Source organism: Crocodylus siamensis, chromosome 2, assembly GCF_052110815.1.
Source record: "Crocodylus siamensis isolate JL-2025a chromosome 2, ASM5211081v1, whole genome shotgun sequence".
Classification (NCBI taxonomy): Eukaryota; Metazoa; Chordata; order Crocodylia; family Crocodylidae; genus Crocodylus; species Crocodylus siamensis.
The window spans coordinates 25,839,943-25,859,190 of record NC_143396.1 but is presented as its reverse complement, the minus strand read 5'-3'; the positions used below and the strand labels follow the sequence as shown (position 1 = coordinate 25,859,190).

Genomic DNA, 19,248 nt, shown 5'->3' with positions numbered 1-19,248 from the left:
AACAGCAAATAAAAGAAGAGCCCTATTCTCCCCAGCTCCACCTGGGGTGATGAGGAACAATGGTAATAAGCTGATGGAAAATAGGTTTAGGTTAGAGATCAGAAGGCAATATTTTCCAGTTAGGGTGGCCAGAATCTGGAACCAACTTCCCAGGGAAGTGGTCCTCACCCCTACCTTGGGTAAATTCAAAAAGAGGTTAGATGATCACCTGTCTGTGGTCTTGTGAACCCAGCATTCATTCCTGCCTGTGGCAGGAGGTCAGGCTAGATGATCTGTTCAGGTCCCTCCCTGGAACCTATACGGAAAATCCTTACACAGTTGCAACTCATACTAGAAGACAACCCAATTCTTAAAGAAATCTTCCCAGAACCACCTATGTTAACCTTTAAACGAGCACTGAAACTCACCAATCTCATCACAAGAAGCAAAATTCCTACAGTCTAAAACACACTGAATGGATCCAGACTATGCAATGACAAGAAATGTAAAACCTGCCAAGATATCTCCACCACTCCCAGAATATCTCATCCAGTGCACAAAAAGCCCTGGTGGAAAATATATAGAGAAACAAAAGAACAACTGCATACCAGAATGAACGCACACCAAAAATCTATGAAAGACAAAAATACCCAATTACTTGTGAGTGCATATTTCTCACTAGATAACCACTCTCTCTCCAACCTCTCAGTTCTAATCCTCAAAGGGAGTTTACAAAACACCTTAAACAGATAAGCCTAAGAACTTCACTTCATCAATCTGCTGGATACAAAAAATGATGGTCTAAATATAGACCTTGGATTTATGATGCATTATGAGCTGCCTAACTTCTGATACCCCAGGTAACTTCTCTACAACTTACCAGCTGCGTTCCGTCAGCAGATCACCATTCCCCTTTCCCCGCTTCCCATCCCTCTCACGCATTGTTTCTCTCCCCCTCTGACCCTCACTGCTAGGCATCTGCATTTTCACTGACCTGCATTCTGGCTTCCATCTCATCCAGGAGAGCACAAAACAACTGCAGATGCTCCCTCTGCCTGAAGAAAGGTGTTTCTATATGAAAGCTTGCAAAGAAGAATTTTTCCAACTATTTTAGCTGGTCTAATAAAATATATCAGATTTACCCAAAGAACCTTGTCTGGAAGTCACAAAGTGATCAGCCCTGGAGAAGCCTCACCTGGAGCACTGTGCCAGTTACAGGCACTGTACTTTGAGAAACTGTACTTGGACAAACTAGGAAAAGCCCCAAGGAACAACAAAAATGATTAGAGATGTGAAAGAATGATGAAGAAGGAAAAGTTAGAAGAACTTAAGCTGTTTAGTTTGGAGAAGAGGAGGCTGAGTGGGGATTTGATTACAGTTTTCAGATGCATGAAAGGTAGTTATAAGTTATATGGCAATCAGCTGTTCCCTCTTGTCCACTGGGAACAGGGCAAGCAATAACTATCTTAAATTGCAACAAGGGAATTAAGAAGAACTTTCTAACTCAGATAGTGATAACTGGAGGAACAGATTAACTAGAGAGGTTAAGTGCAAACTAGATATATTTGTCTTGCATGCTTTAGAAAGGGATGTTTCTGCCTGGAACAGGGAGTTAAACCGAACTTATTTCCCTGGTTCCCTTCCAGACCTATAGTTCCAAGATTTTATGATTCTATGATCAAAGAAACTGTAGAGGAAGGAATCAGTTTCCCCACTTTTCTTTTACTGCGGGCAATACTACCATCTTGGCCTGGTTATTTCTAAGAAGGTTTGGGAAGCAAGACAAGGAGCTCTGCTTTGATTATGTGCTGCTTAAAATGACAAGTCACCCAGGAGATATCAGAAAGCCAGGTTGAGATACATTGATGGATGAAAAGGAGACAGTGTAATGATTTATTTGCAAGTCACCAGCATGAAGATAACATAGCTCACCTCATATTAAGCAATATTTCACTTACCAAATCTCTCAGTTCCCCCTGCATGTCTTGGAGTTTCCCTTTAACACGCAGATTTGCATTTTCAACCAGGTGCACCTTTGCATTTAATTGGTCAATTGTTTCAAAAAGTTTCCTCTGTGACAGCTCCAGCTCTTTTGCTCTATGGTATTGAAAGTTAAAATGTTGCTCAATCACCAGCATGCAATATTGTTTCAAAATAGATAACCAGGCAACATTAGTTTGTCCAGATTCAATTTCCAGTTGTTTTTCTCTCAGTAATAATAAATAAATTATCACTAGGTATTAATCAACATCTAATTAATAACAGCATTCATGTGTAGATATTATTTATTTTATTTTTTTTAGAGACTCTCAAGATCCTCTTAAATCCTATTTAGTTGTATATAGCCAGGCTACAGTCCTCTATCATAGCTAGACTCCCTGGAAAGATTTTGCTAGACCCCAGACCAGCAGCAGGGAGTGTTATTGAGTAACAGTAGTATCATATATGGCTGCCATGACTTAGGCTGATTTAAATGGTTAACATAGGGTATGGGTAAATATACACTTATAGGGTCTTAAAGATAATGCAACATCTTGTACATTGTAACTGGGATATGTGCATGACTCGGTAGCTAAATCACTCCAGCTTTGACCCAAAATAAAGCAGGGTTGAAGTTGGAGCAGTTTTGCTACCCATATCTCTACAGGCTCATGCTCGTGTAACAGGTACATCTAACAGCAGTTCCCTGGTGCAGACCAGTAGATCTCCTTGACTTTTGAAGCTGCCACAAGCATACTTTTATCCACACACTTCTCTGTAACACTTTTTGCAAAACATCTCTTATAGTGAATGTTAAAGGCTATTAGGTACTGGCTTTTGGCAATAAAAGACAGAATTAGCACAAAAGTTTCTTTTCCCCTCTTACCACCAAAAACACACCACCATCCCAGGAGCCTAGAACCACACTTGAGCTCCTCCCCTCCTCTTCCCACACTCACCCAAGACACGTCTAAGTCTTCTCCACAATTTAAATATTTCTGAAACCCAAGTTTTTCTCTTAATGTTAATGACAAAACGTTCATTTTTTTTTAAGTCCATGAGCAACTCCTATTTTGACAACTCCTGTAATCTTCTATGCTCGTCTCATTCCTATCCACAGTGACCTACCTCCATCTTAAATCTAGTCTTCTTGCCCTGAAGTCTTACAATGATTCCCTTCAATGACCTCTGCTCTCTTTCCCCCCAGTCTCCTCCTTCTCACTGTCTCCTCAGTATTTTTTGTTACAATGCCCACTGTATCAGCTGTGCTTTCCATAACATTATACCAAGCCACCAATCTCTACTTATCCAACCATGTCATTTTTAAAAATCTCTGCTTGTTCCAGAAGGCATATGATTACAATGATTATGTGCTCAGTTCTGAAAGAAAACAAAATCCTAGACAGTCTTCCCCTTATAGTTAAAAGTAAAACATATGCATGTACCTGTTTCTTAGTACACAATCTGAATTCATGTAGTCCTCTAAAACGTGCCTCAGTTGTTCCTCCGATTTTTCCAGCTGTTTTATTCTGAGGTTCAAGGTCTCTACTTCAGCATTGCTTGCTTCTCCTCCAGACTCCATTGCATATGTATCCTTTGCAGCTTCTAAATCCTGGAAAATCCAGGAAGTGTCAATTTTAACATTAAGATTTAGAACATCAAATGCTTCATTATGCGGTGCTTTAATACAATAACAAAACTCTTCTCCTCTTTCCGATAAAGGATCCATGATATATGTATATATATTGCTTAAGTTATGCCATATGTAATCCAAATGTCTTTCTTAAGATGTTTATGTGCTCGTCTTAGCTTCTGTGGTAATCAAATGAGCATCCTTTGCTGATACAGAATGCATCTCTATTATTCATGAGAGGCATGCATATTTCATTAGTCCCAAATCATTTAGTATGTATGAAGAGAGTCTCAGTTTACAGCACGAGAACTTCATAAAAAACGTTACGAAGCAAATTTATGGAGGAATGATGGTTCACACTTGGAGCTTGAAATGTGCATAATATTCTAGTAAACAAAGATAATGACAAAAAATTAAGAATGTTTATGGGTTTACAAAAGGTCTCCCACTCTTAGCACAACTATATCGTTCTTTCGATTGTCTCAATGCAGAAAATAGGGTTAAGAGAAAGAATTTTACTTATTCTAATGCAAGCTATGAATATTTAAGAGAACTATTCAGAATCTTTAAGTGACATGTTGGAATGCTAATGCAGTGCAGTTAGAAGCTTGCAAGTCTATTTCCATTCCAGTCTTTTATGGAATTATGGCCCAAAGCATTTTCCAAACACAACATTACAATAGAGATAAAGTGTCTCGTACATAACCAGAAAAGCAGAGGTTTGAGGCTTCTGGTAACTTAAAACAACACCTCTTCCCAAAATGGAAGGTTGAAGAATAATATGAAAAGATTCATGCACTAAGTTAATTACTTAGTAACTTTTTACCTTCATATCGTAAGTACTGCATTTGGAAAAGAAAGATATTTGTATTATAATAATGCCTAGAAGCCTCACTGCTCTAGAATGATGTACAAGCACAGACGAATGAAGTAGGTCCTGTCCTAAAGATTTTATAATCTAAACAGTATTTAATCTCTAAATTTATGTCCAGTAGAGCTCCATACGGAGATCATTTTCTGACAAAAGAAGAAACCTAAACTGAACGTCCTGAGTCTAATCTGAGCAATCAGCAGTAGAGTTCACAGGAATAATGATTTTATCTTTAGTAGCCAAATGGCCATCAATGACTGGGGGGGAGGGAAAGAAGCAGGTGGGGATGGAGCCTCATACCCCGCCCCTTCCAGACCTGCTCCCCCCTTCCCTCCTGCTGCTTGGGGTCCGGGCTGGTTCCCCTCCCTGCCCACTGCAGCAGTGGGGGGAAGGGAGGAGTGGGCCCAGGCCTGATGTGGGGGAGGACCGGGCCCAAGGGTGGGGAGAAGCCTGGCCATGGGGGGGAGCAGCAGGCCCGGGTCGAAACCGGCTGCAGTGGTGGGGGCGGGGGATGAGGGAGGAGTGAGACTGGGCCAGATGCAGGGAAGGATGCCCACTCCTTGCCTCCCTCAGCCGCTGCTACATTGAGCTGCGTTGGGCCAGACCCGCTGCTCTCCCCCCTTGCGTTGGGCCCACTCCCCCCCACAGTGGCAGTGGGGGGGAAGGAGAGGAGTGGGCCCAGGTCCGATGTGGGGGAGGACCAAGCCCGAAGCTGGGGAGAAGCCGGACCACCATGGTGGGGGGAACCCTAACGCCCACTCCATCCCATGTCCCTGCCATTATGGTGGCGCTCCACCGCCACCAGCTTCTGTTCGAATGCTTGTTCACACTCTGATTGACTGTTTGCCAGCACACCGTGAAAATCAGCCCTGAAAATAAGCCTCACTGTTAATAATAGTTTAATTTGGATGTATAATATAGAACTGTGGTTCTCTACCAGGATGCCATGAGACTCTTTGAGGGGTACTGCAGCTTGGGTGACACCATGACCAGTGCTGCCAGGTGAATCTGCCTCACACGCCATTGGTAGAGCCAGATCAGGAAGCAGCTATAGCAGAAATGGGCGTTTCTCCCTGCATTAGGCTGATCCATTAAACCTGAGGCATGCAGGACATTTCCACCTACAAGCAGAGGTGATAGCCTGGGGGAACACAGTAAATACACAGATGTCAAGCCTGCCACACCACAGCCGCAGCCACTGGTTGAAACTGCCGGTGCACCCATTTCTGGGAAAAGTGAGGGCAGGACCAGGCAGGGCTGCGTCAAGGCAAGCAGGAATGCTTGTTCCTAGGTTTATCTGATAAATCTACAGCAGACAGGAGCACCCCTGCCGAATGGCACCAAGTTAAGCTGTGGCGGTACAACAGAGGTTTCACAACTGCTAAATTCAGAAAAGTTATGGAGGGGTGCCTTGAATCTAAAAAGGTAAAAGAATTACTAATATAAAATACATGTTTTTATACAAATTATAGTCAATTCCCAGATTCCTTGTTCAGCATGACAAGGATAATTTGCCCTCTATACAAAATCTATGCCCCTTCAAGTTAATGGTATCTAAGGGGGGAAATTCAAACTGCTTCATTTGTAAGCATACCTGGATCTTTGTCCACACGATGATTTAGAATTTTTCATCATATCACTTATTCACATGACTGATACAAGACACATGCAGAGAGAGGTATATCAAGCAGAAGAAGCAGAGCAGGGGCAGAGCTGCTATCGGCAACCCGCATGCCCTTACCCAAGCCTGCAGGCTGCAGACCATGACTCTGTGCTGGCTCTGGACCACACTGTCACTGCCACAAGATCCCAGCTAGTCTCTGAAGCAACTCCGCACCCTGCCACATGCCCTGCCATCAGGGGCAGTGCTAGAGGTTGGGGGAGTGGGGCTATAGCCACCCCAAATTTCCCCACACTCCCCAATAGCCACCCTTCAAACTGGTGCTGCCACCGCTGCTGTCTGCCCCACACAGGCGGCATCAGCTAAGCCCGCCCCACCCCTAGCCACAGCACAGCAGCCCCCTCACCCCCACCACCATGAAGAGGCTGGAGTGGCTGCTGCCTGCCAGTGCTGCTGGGGCTGGTCTCTGTGGAAACCCCAGCCTTGTGCTATTCAAAGCTGCTGAGGTCTCCATGGAAACCAGCCCCAGCCATTTTGTAGGGTCTATCCAGCAGGATCAAGGCTTCCAATGGAATAGACTTAATAACCATTGATATACTTTGGTAGCTTTGGGTCACAGGCAGAAACACACAGCCAGATTTGCAATTTAAGTACATGTTTCATAGTTGGTAGGGTCAGAAGGGACCTAAGCAGATCATCTAATCCAACCCCCTGCCATGGCAGGAAAGAGTACTGGGGTCAAACGACCCCAACTAGGTGGCTGTGTAGCCTCCTTTTGAAGACCCCCACAGTAGGGGCGAGCACCGCTTCCCTTGAAAGTTGGTTCCAGATCCTAGCCGCCATGACCGTGAAGTAGCACCTCTTGATGTCTAATCTGAATTTACCCTCTGCCAGCTTGTGACCGTTATTTCTAGTCACTCCAGGTAGTGCTCGGGGGAATAGGGACTCTCCCATTGCCTGCTGGTCCCCCTTGGCAAGTTTATAGGCAGCCACCAGATCCCCCCTCAGCCTTCTCTTGTGGAGGATGAACAGGTTCAGATCCCATAGCCTCTCCTTATAGGGCCTGCCCTGCTGCCCCCTGATCACATGAGTGGCCCTCCTCTGGACCCTCTCCATGCTGTCCACATCCTTCCTGAAGTGCGGCGCCCAGAACTGGACACAATACTCCAGCTGCGGCCTGACCAGTGCCACATAGAAGAGGAGGATCACCTCCTTGGACGTGCTCGTGATGCATCTGTGGATGCATGTCAAGGTGCAGTTAGCCTTCCTGCTGCATCCCCACATTAGCAGCCCATGTTCATCTTGGAGTCTATAATGACTCCAAGATCCTCTGCACAGACAAGAGGGGAGTTCCCCAGCCTGTAGGTATGGTGCTGGTTCTTCCTCCCCAGGTGCAGCACCTTGCACTTGTCAGGGTTGAAACCCATCCTGTTCTCATCCACCCACCTCTCTAACCTGTCCAGATCTAGTTGTAGCTTGTCCCTCTCTTTTAGCGTGCTCACATGTGCTGATCATAAAAATCTAGACAATGCCATTACAAGATTGGAGAGAACTGATTTAAGAGAGGCAAGACTTTTTGTGGATGAGGTTTTTTATTAAACCAACTGTATAGTTGGCATATATATACACAAGGTTTTTGGGTATGAAGTACCCTTCCATCAGGTTCTACCTGAAGTCGTTACTCCAACTCTTTTAGAAATAAAATCAATTCTAATTCACAACTGACAGAAATAGGATTTCACTTACTTACATACAGTTCAAATGCGAAGGATATCACTAAAGTAGATTTCTGTGATTATTAGAAAGAGACTTAATAAATCTGACTATGCCCCAGGCCATTGGTGTAATTTATTAATTTATTAGTGATATATATTCTTCCTCCTATAATCTTTAATATTGATTTTGTATCTATGGATAGGAAAGTCCTCACTTAATACTCAATCCCGTAAATTAAAATCATTTAAGAACTGCGCAGCTCAAGTCTTATTCTCAGGATAAGTACAAGCATGTGACCAATGCGACTACTAGCCACCCGATCTTGGAGAACAAAATTCTCTCTTGCTTTAGCCTACTTGACTGAGGAAGAAAAGTATCAGTTAACTTGCACTGATTTAAAACTTGTGTCATGGAAAAGATCGTCTTTTCCACAGACATGAATGAAGTTAGTTCACAAATAATGACTGCCATCATTTCTATAATGGAATCTAATTTTGCAAAAGTTAGTACTGTAGAAGTAAAACACTCAATGTCAAAAACCAGAGCCCATCACTGAGACTAGAAAACTAGAAACTACATGAGGACAATTCTACTGACATTGCCAGATTTCAGTGAAGCACATTATTGTTCATGAATCGCAACAAAAGTATTACAAAGAAAAGGAAACAAACCTGTTTCACACTTTTCTGCTCTGCCCTGCGACCATCTCCAGTCCTTGCAAAGCACTTACTTCTGAATCTATATGCAGAATGATAGTTCTGTGTTTGTGCTTTTAGTTTTATTTCCAAAGCTCTGGTAAAAAAAAACCATGAAAAAAATAAGAATTTCTACTTCTTTGTCACGTGGATTGTACTTTTCAGTTGTATGCTCTCTGTTCGCTCTCATCACCTGCTTTAGACACTGGGTTTGTTCAGCAGCCTCAAGTTATACCCTTCTTTTTTGGACTAATGTCTACAGTTCTTCCTTTTGCAATTAAGGCATCTTCCTTCCATGATCCATCATTGTGCTGTTAAAGTCTTTAGATAAATATGAAAATGCTCTATTGTTTAGAAAAGATGTGGTTTAAATGCTCCATTTTCTCTTTGATTCATGCTTTCTTTTCAGGTTGGAATTTTCAAAAATGACCAGATTATGCTTTTGACTTGCTTGCTTGATGCTACATAAATTGTGCTTTCTGTCAAAAGGACAACTCATCTTTCTTTTAGTTCAGATCCTTGTGTAAGCTATACTTTTCTTGCCTACCATTGACTTAGCCTCTCAATTCCTTCAGCAGCTAATCTTAGCTGATGACTGCATTTGAAGACTATGTTCTACATCTTATCTTGTAACCTAAAAATAATCCATGCACCATCCTCCTTTGAGGCTTCTATTTCTCTTACATATCCAACAACAAGATAATGAATTTCCAACATTTATGGTTTCTTCAGCTTCCTTTGTGCTGCCTGGGATGTTCCTTGCCTTATTTTCATTTGTTGGTTCCACTTTAACTGATGTATGTATTAGCATTGCTTCTTTATTCTGTTTTGTGTTCATGTTGGCCTTTAGTTAGTCCAAACAATCAGCATGTCTCTCCTGACTTATACCTTCCCCTGTTGCCCTTTTTACGTAAGATTTCTCTTCAAGAAATTTCCATGGGAAAAAAAATCTTTGCATTATTTTCATTTTATCTTTCAAGCACTAGAAACAGTCAAAACCACCACAGTTTCTAGAGATTTCTTTCCAAATCTGAATTACTCCCCCCACTTTAACTATAGGATTTTTGCTGATGTCCTAACCAGTCTACCTTTAACAGCTTATTCGCATTTTTGAGTTTTTAATCTGTGCTTTGCCATATGGTTCATCTTCTAATTCAAATGGTCCAAGTCAGTGTTTACATGTTTTCAAACTATTTTGGTCAGGGCAGTATGTTTACTTTGGAGAGGAAACTTAAAGATTCGTTTTGTTCATTTCACTTAGTAGAAGACCACATTTCACTTTGTATTCCTTTTCAAATCTTTCTTTTACCGTCATGTTTGTCTGCCTGCCTATTCCCATATTGTAATCTAGCTCAATTTCATCTTCTGCTTTAAGAGAGAGTTGAATATGATGCATGACCTGTTTGACAATGTCCAACGTTCTGTTCTCCTGAGCTCACATCACCTAAAGATCATTCATTTTGCTAGTGAAAGCTTTGAAAATGATTACTTTATTTTTAAGTAACATTCAAGGGGCTGCTACTCTAATGCACCTTGGACCCATTTTATAACTTTCTGGATTCAATTATGAGTCCACTCTCTTGCTGCATGTATCACACTCAATCTGTAACTATTTACATTTCCTATTATTGTATTTTCAGCCTCTTATTAATTTAGTATGAATTTTATCACTATGGGTTTCTAAATATCTATTTGTTTCTAGTTACAGGTTTTTTCCCCCCATTCAGCTATTTATACTATGAAGTTTATTGTCAAAAACATTTTTTACATTAAAAAGGGATTTTCCTGTGTGAAATGCAAACTGTGTTTGTTGAAAGCATGCACTATGGAGACAAAAAATTCCAATATCATATTAAAACCATTTGGTGCTTAATAGTTCATATAGTAGACAGTAATTGCACTTAATTATGTTCCAGTGTCTGATGCTTTTTTTTCCCTTTTTGTAAATTATGTAATTATGTATAGATTTTCTTGTGTTTATGATGTGCTGGTCCTTATCTGATTATCAAATCATTCCAGCTTGAGGCTATATCTTTACAAAATCTCTAATTTTAATTAAAATATCTTGCAGCTTGAAGTATAATGCAAACAGTTTCATGAAAAAATGCACCAATTTAAAGCTGCTCAAATAAACATTTTCTGGGAGGTTTTTTGCACGTGGACTCATCTGTTCATTCCATATGCTCTTTTAATATCCTGTAGAACAAAGAAAACATGGTAAGTTAAATGCACTGTTTGTGATTATAGAGTTATGAGTACATTATTTTAGAAATTTATAACAACTCTCCTCTAGCACCTGTACATCACAACTCCAGTTTCTGAAGAGTGGCATTTCTCCTGACTTCACATTAAACAGCATCAAAAATTGGTACCGGTAAAAGACTCTGAAGTTCCCTACTCTATTTAAACAATTGTGAGGCTCAAGGATACAATTAAACAGTAGTAGGAGAAAACTCCTTAGCACAGCTAGAGTTTTGTATAAACACATAAGTTGTATTGCTTTAGCTGGATCAACATCAGTGGTACTCTACCAAAACTCAAATTTGGATGTACTAATAAATGGGTTTATTCCAGTATAGCTTATACCTATCCAGGAAGGGGAATAGGGAAGAAGATAAATAAGCATAAGGAACTTATATTAATATATAATTGCATGCACGCACGTTACAAATTATACTAGTGTAACTACACTGTAATATGTATATATATTTGTCCCCTTACATATTTAGTTATGTGTAGAAACTTTGTGTAGACCAAGCTTAATTACACAGCTGATCAACATTTTCTGACATATCCACATTGCAACAATTTTCAAGTAAAAACATTAAATTTATTCTTTAAAAACTTTTAATACAGCTTTTACTAGCCTATATAGTGGTTTATATTTTCCTAAAACTTCACATTTGTCAATATTTTTTCACAAAAAAATTGATTTTTAAACACTTATTCACTATTCTAGTTCTAGTTCTAATTAAGACTAGACTAAACAAAACTGGATGAAGCTCCACTTGAGAAGATGATTGAGGAGTTCTTTTCATTCTAATTCTACCCCCCGCACACTCTCACTGTCCAAACTGGCCTTGCTGCTTTTCATCTAAGAAACGAAGACAGCCTCCTCTGAGTGAGCAAACTCAAGTCAAACAGTGCTAGTGTCCCATCAAACTCCCAACTGCTCCAAATAGACTCCCAATACAAGCCTTTGGTAGGCTATGGCAGTGGACAAGAAAAACTTCTTAGCTTCAACCAAAGCCACAGCAAAGAAGTATTCTGACAGATATCTGAGAGAGTTAGTTTTTCCCCACACGTTCTAAGCCGCCTTTCCTTATCACTTCATTTTTCACAGGCCATCAATAACCTGTAAAGACCTGTGAGGACAATGAAATGAAAGGCACTGTAGACTACTGAGGCAAGAAAAACGGGATTTAAAAAAACCTATCAGTTAACTATAGAATACCATCCTTTTCTTGCATTTAGCATTACTCAGCCTTGCAAAGGTATTGTTCAACTGCAAACTTGTTTTTTTTTTCCATTTTTGTTTGTTTAATCTTCCAAACAAGGCCATTTCACTTCCATCAGACTAACAAATAGTCTTGAAATGGTTGAACCTATCTGTATCCAATATAAGTTTACTAGAAAAATCAATAAAGAGCACAGGGAGTATGCAAAATAGAAAACACATTGCAGGTTTACACATGGAATGATCCAGTCCAGTTCCCATTAGTATCAGTGGAAAGCTGACCACCTATTTGACTGAGAATTGACTTAAATCCCAGAAGAATCTATGCCTATATTAGACTGAAATTTAATTCCTGTTACATTCAATATACTTCAGCTTCCATAACTCTAACATGCAGAAGAAAGTGCATGGTTTAAGATTAGACCTTAATATAAACCAAATATTACAGTATTAGTTTAGGGATGACCATTTCACTATCATCCACTCCTCTACAAAGTGCTATGAAGGTCTGGATACCATAGGCTTGACTTTGAAAGGTGATGATTATCTGTATGTCCCACTAAATCAGTGTCAGCCAGCTTCATTCACAAAATACCTACATGCAGAAAAAAACCAAACCTTTCTGATTGCAAGTGATACTGGGCATTCACGGATGGAAGTGCCTTCAGCAGGATTAGTGGATTCCCAGTATCGATGAGAATACATAAGAGGGCAGAAGATATGTTTGTAGCATATGGATCTTTTGGATCACCAATGGCTATGATAAGGTGTCCTGCATATTTCTCTTATGCATACTTGAATTCAATTTGATAATGAAGCCTTGCAAAAATCAATCAATATTATGTAATAACAAACCTATCAACAATGTCACGTTACTATCCAAAGGTGATCAAATACAATATTGTTTCTTTTTCATTGGCATCTTCTTTTTCTATAAGTTATGACATGGAGTTACCATGATCTCTGAGTAAGAGGCAATAAGCAAGTTACACTGCTCCAGATGTGGACCAGGAACTGTATTGTGCAACAACAATCTGAGCCTGGGTGGAAGTCATGGCAGTGGTTGCAGCAGGGTCTGGGCTGGGTGGGACTGCCCATAAAGACAGTGATAGCAGCTGAGCCAGCAATGGTGGCAGCTACCATTCTTGCTATGTAGGTGCCTCCGGCTGGTGGCACAGTCACCCACCTCCAACTACATTACTGGTATTGTGATTCAGAGAGTCATATTCTAGTGATGAAGGTAACACATGGAGAGGAATAAAGAGATTTCCACTGTCCTCTTGTTCTTGTATGTGGTTGCATATGGAGGGCTCAGTCATCCTAACATCTATAGCCCACGATGAAACTGAATACTGCTTTGCTGAGATGCATGCAGGTTATACTTCTCTAAGCAAAAATATAAATATTGAAATATTTAGCAAATACGGACATCACATATAAATTAGCATTTGATCTATATCTATCTAGCTATGTATATCTATAGCTAGCTATTTGAAGGAGATAAAAGCCAAATTATATTTCTGCATAAGTTTTATTAGGTGCATATGGGAATTTAAGGGGGTGGAGATTGGCTATTCATTTCAGTGCTGCAGACTATGGTTATCAATTTTCATTTCTAAACTTATACTTCTAAATCCATGCTTAGGCACTAACATGAAATGGACCTGCTTTTCAGAAGTGCTGAGCACCAGCAAACCCATTGGGATCAGTCAGAACTACAGCTGTTCAAAATCTTTGAAGGTTAGTTTGATTTAAGAACCTAAAATTCCAGTGTCATTAAGTCAAAATTTAAGGGCCTAGCTTTAAATACCCAGGTTTGAATGTGTCAGCTGTGATTTCTCTCCGAGGAATCTTTGACACTGCACACAACACCATGGTTTTCAGCACCTTGCAAAAAAGAGTCTAAAAAATGCAGCAACATCTTAACAGTCAAATATCAAGTACAAAAAAAATAAAGAATACCAACCACATTTCTTGGCTCAGTAGTGTCATCAAGGCCACAGAATGAATGCTAGTGAGAAAAACAAAAAAAGGAACAAAAACTATAAAATAAGACCAAAAGAAAATGAGGAAAAAAAAGAAAAGAAAAAAGATGTAAGATATGTAACATGGAATTCAATGGCAGTATTTTTATAATAAGTAGTCCTATGCTATGATAATTTAATATACTTGAAACAGAAATACAGAATACTGGTTTTTTGCCTCTAACCTATACTAAAAATAGGTGACAAGTTGTAAAATTCAGTAGTAGCTTTCCAAACGCCCAAAGGCCAAGGAACCTTATAAACTGGTAAAATCTGAGTTGAGGTAATAGGATTTGAGCACATATTTATAATTTATTATGTGCTTAGGTACTTTACTGAGCTAAGGCCTAAGAACAAAAGCTGTAGATCAGTGGATTTCAACTGCAGAAACTCAGTTATAACAATAAACTTATGTGAGTTTAAACTAGATGTGCCTCATACACAATCTGGTGGGAAATGAAACAATTTTTGATACATAGATTATGGTTCTTAAAATGTTTCTAGAGTTACTTCAGTAACATCATATTAAGCAGGCAGGCTGGCACCGCACAATATTTGTGTATGCAAACTTTAGGGAGGAGACAGACTGTTTGAAAAACCTATGGGCAAGATTGCTAAAATATGCATTTCCTTTTTGGTAGAAACCAGTTTGAAGAACAGAGACAATCTGAAAATCGAACCCATCCATGAAGGAAAAAGGGAAAGAGTGTTTGACACAGCTATAGCAACATGCAAGCACTCATCCTTAGCTACACATGAATACACGTGCACCCAGACATAGACACCAGCTATAAATTAGTTTTCTATCAAAAATGTACCTCTTTGCTTGACAGAAAATTCATTATGTTAAGTATCATTGGTATGCATAAATCATTCTGCATCCACTGTCATAATAACTCTTCAATAAAATAATAAATTAGAATGGATGGCATGAATAGATTCACTCTCAGCTTGACCTGGGTGCAGTCAGATGCAGAATGGAATTTTCTAAACAGGTCTTAGGAGAAAGACTAATATAATACACTGCATTTACTCACAGACATGTTCAGAAGTAGCACTAGAAATGCTATACTGAACTTATATCTGGAAATAGTCACCCGTGGAGAGAAATTCAGGTTGTCAGAACTAATAAGAAGCTGGAAAATACATAGATATAATTCTATAGGAAAGAGGAACAGCTGGTGGGGACAACCTGACTGTATACTAGAGAGAGGGAATTCTCTCAACCATAAGGATTGTGATGATTATCAGAAAATGGTTTGGTATAGGAAAGGTTTCCTGCTAATACAATATGATCTGGGGACATACATAAATATAATCACGTACCATCTTCTGCTAAGTATTATTAAGTCATTTCTTTGTAACTACTTTTTGATGGCTTTATATGACCCCAGGTAGGAAATGTTGACTTCCTGAGATGGAGCCAGGGAAGGAGTCATGTAACAGACTGAATGAGGAACATGAAAAAGGAATCTGGGAATAGGATGTAGTAGATTGGAGAGAAAGAACAAAGGACAAGAAACTGATGGGATAAAGAGATTTAGATAAAGGACTTATAATGTAAGAGACTAAAGCAGTTTGGGCAAGGAGATGGGGACAAAGATGAGAATCCTGGACAGTGAGACTGGGACAGTAAAGAAATTAGGACTGAAACAAGGAACTAGAAGTAGAGGAGAGAGAGAGATAGGAACAGGGCAAGGTGGATCAGAGGGAACAGGACAGAAGGGTTGGGGCGGGGGCAAGCATGGCAGAAAGAGCTGGAAGCGTCTTTTCCCACTTAAGCACACTTCTGTACAGAACCTGAAATGCAACACACATTTCCCAAGTCTCACAGTTAACTATATGCATTGTGATATAGTCTCTAGTTACATAGTTGCATTCTATTTTTTCCTAAGATTTCTACCTCCTTCAGCACAGAAGATGAATGTGCTTTAGGGGGAGATCAGTGTTGTAATCTCCACCTATAAACAGGAATGATATCACTTCCTCATGTCACATGGTGCTGTAGAGAGAAATTCACTGACGTCTGCAATGAACTCAGGTATTTAAAATGAGAACACAAGAAAATTACTAATTCTCAGTATTTTTCTCAGGACAGGGCTTGAATGGTATACAGTAAGTAAGATCTAGAGTTACGCACTGATCAAAGATGATGAAACTAACCATTGAGAAATTGCCCATTAACTGTTCGCTGTCCATCTTGTGCATGGAAAAAGGGTAGGGTTTTGTGGAAAAACAGCATATGATCTTCTACTTAAAGACTGTGTCATAATTCATATGCAGAAAGAGATCTAATTAAGGTTATACCATCAACTTTAGTTCTGGCATTTCCTACTTCTGAGCACTTGCCTTTAATATCTAATAAGGTTCCTTTAAGATAGCTTTTTAGGTAGATAAAACAAAATGGTATTATGTATCTTGACCTGAGCACCTGACCAGGTTTCAGATAACAGGGAGTGTTAAATAAATGATAAAAGTGTGACAGTAAGCTACTTCAAATTCACTTCTCCAGGCAGGATTCAGCAGTACTAAGGTGCCTGAGCTCAGGTGATTAGCCCTGCGTCTCTGCAAAGGTGATTAAGGCTGCTTGCACATGTTAAAAAACAAAACAAAACAAAGTGCACTTTACCAGAAGCAGCAGCACATTACTATGACCCGACTCTACAGCACCTGCCTTCATTGGGGCTGTTTGGTGCTTACCTAACACTAAGTCAATCAGATATTAATTGTGAGGTGGGTCCAACTAACACACGGCCTCTTCTGAGCATGCGCTGTGCTCTGCATGGGAGTGTGCAGATTTTAAAACACCATGTTTTGTTTTGTTTTTTAATGTCTGCAAGCAGCCTTAATATTTTAGCTAAAGCTATTCAACTGAGAGCCAGTGCTCAAGCATCTTAAAGCACTTTACATTTCTGTCTCTTTACTGAGTCCTAATGAATTAACTGGGAATCTAGAAAATATTCAAATTTTTAAACCTGTGACCAAAAGATTTTTCAGGTCACATGGGACAATCTTGGAAATGCGTAGAGAGCCAGGGAACTGAGCTAGCAAGTAGCAGGGTAATTCTAAGAAGAAAGACAGTCCATCTTATAGGCTTATCCCACTGTGTATGAAGTTTGTTCCTTCTTCACTTTCCATTAACTCCATTTCATAAAAAAGAAAATCTGGTGAAACTGTTCAGACCCCCTGGTGTCCTGATGTTAAGACTGATGTTAAGACTGCTCTAACACAGGAACAACCCGGTGTCATCCAGCCCATAGAGCTCTCTACAGGTCTAGAAATTTGACGGCAGGAGAACACTCCCCTACTGCTGATTCGCCAGACCCACTGGGCCCGGCTCCTGTTCCTAGTGTGTGGGCAGCAGAAGGGAGGAGTGCCAGGCTCCTGGGACCCAATCCTAGCACACAGGGGTGGCAACAGAACCCCAGGGACCAATCCTCCTACCCAGGCCCAATCCTGGCACCTTGGGCAGGAAGGGAGTAGTGCTGGGCCCCAAGGCCAGATCCAGGTCACAGATGAGCCCTGCACCATTTGACTAACCTATAGGACAGAAGGTTGAACACCACTTCTCTAACATATCACTGTTGCTAAATGTGGTTCTATTCTTTTTGCTAAGTTTCCAGCCTGTAAACTTTTGCAACTGTTACTTGGGCTACCCTTGCCCTTCTTTCCTACATCTGTTTCAGACTCTTCTTTTTCTTTTGAAGTATAGTAGATCTTGTATAAATCACAGATGCATTAGTATGCCCTTTTAGTTTATTACAGAAGCTAAATCCAGCCTTTATTAAATAAGGGTAGAAAATAATTTTGTCCTGCAAGACTGTTAATAAGGATACCTCAACTATTCTCAACTTTTCCACAAACCCCTTTTACCTTGGTCAGTCAATGAAGGTGCGATAGGATCTGTTGAAACCTATGCCTTCGGTGGGAATCCCAAGCAAATGGTGACTTCAGAATCAAGTGCTCACCCTCTTTAGGCCTTTATAATTTACAAATTGGGCATAAAAAAGGCAATCATCTATATACTCACTTTCAAAAAGTACAGTAGACACTTCCATTTTCTATTTATATATAGATTTGTGTTCCTAATTTTGGACACAGGACATGAAAACCAGGTTAACAGAGTAATAAAGCAGGGATAAAATTTCCCTACTCCAATGATGCAGTCCATCTTAATTAGTAGCCTGTTGCAGAGCTCTCAGGTCCCCTGCGACTGAGAGCAGAAGCGGCTTGGGAGAGACCCCTAGTGGCAAGAAGGGGGAAGCTCAGCTGCCAGTCACCAGGACTGCCCAGGTGATGGTTGCTAGGGCAACCAGTGAAACCTAGAGACAGGAAGGGGTGGAGCTTAGCCCTTCTTAAGCCCAGGCAGGAGGCCAGGAGGAAAGTTTCCCTCCGGCGGCTGAGGGAGGAGGAACTTGGCCAGTACAAAGGGGAGAACTCTGATGGTGGGAACATCCCCTGTTGCTGCTGGGGTTGGTGTGCTCTCTCTCTGGTAGGGATGGATTCTTATTTTGACCAGGACGGTCTAGCTTTCATGTTGTAGCGCGGGAGCTTTGGGTTTTTGTGTTCATTGTTTTGACTGGAGGACCGGGTGAGGCTATTAGCAGTTGGAGGAGGCCTCATAGGGACCCCACAGTAGCGTGGGGGTTCCTGGTGCCAGAGAGGGTGCAGCATTGTTTGGGGTGCATTAGCCCTGGAGCCAAGGGGGGGCAGCGAGGAGCCCCAGAGCGGGCACTGGCGAGAAGTCCCGGAACGGACAGTGCGGGACAAGCTAGAGGGCACTGGTAGGGGCGCGGCTGTGAGATGAGCTAGATGGCACTGGCGAGGGTACAGGCTGAGGGACAAGACAGAGAGCATCCATGTGGCACGGAGAGTAGGACAGACCTGAACAACATCAGATACATCTGTGAGGCTTGGGCTGCTGTGTAAGGGGAGGAAAGGAGCCGTAGATAGTGCCTCAGGCACCGAGACAGAAAATAGGCAGCTTCCCACTTGATTAAGATCTTCCAATCAAGCAAATACCAACAAGGTGTGGCAGGCGAGAAGGCGGGCAGTTGGCCCTTGATAGGTGTTGCAGGACCACTAATAGACAGCCCCAAAGAGGCACAACTGTCACATACCCATTAGCCAATCACAGACATCCTTGCAGCAAGCGAGGGTATCAAATTTTCTAGAGTTTCTCCACAACTTGATATTTCTTAATTTCAGGAGTAAAAATTATATCTACATAATGGTCCATGGTAGCCAGATTATGCTTTATTTTTAAAATCCC

At 40.9% G+C, this 19,248-nt stretch overlaps 2 protein-coding genes across 2 annotated transcripts in view; both read right to left on the bottom strand.

The window, feature by feature from the left end:
- C2H4orf50 (chromosome 2 C4orf50 homolog) overlaps window positions 1-8,540 on the bottom strand; it is a 170,355-nt gene extending 161,815 nt beyond the window's left edge. The window contains exons 1-3 of the mRNA XM_090034492.1: window positions 8,472-8,540; window positions 3,405-3,571; window positions 1,938-2,076 (exon numbers count right to left, since the gene is read on the bottom strand). Of these exons, the coding sequence (XP_089890618.1) occupies window positions 1,938-2,076; window positions 3,405-3,541 (276 nt within the window). The 5' untranslated portion in view covers window positions 3,542-3,571; window positions 8,472-8,540. The remainder of the gene's footprint in view (window positions 1-1,937; window positions 2,077-3,404; window positions 3,572-8,471) is intronic.
- Window positions 8,541-10,558: 2,018 nt separating this feature from the next.
- Window positions 10,559-19,248, bottom strand: part of JAKMIP1 (janus kinase and microtubule interacting protein 1) — a 258,178-nt gene continuing 249,488 nt past the window's right edge. The window contains exons 22-23 of the mRNA XM_090035563.1: window positions 13,919-13,963; window positions 10,559-10,691 (exon numbers count right to left, since the gene is read on the bottom strand). Of these exons, the coding sequence (XP_089891689.1) occupies window positions 10,659-10,691; window positions 13,919-13,963 (78 nt within the window). The 3' untranslated portion in view covers window positions 10,559-10,658. The remainder of the gene's footprint in view (window positions 10,692-13,918; window positions 13,964-19,248) is intronic.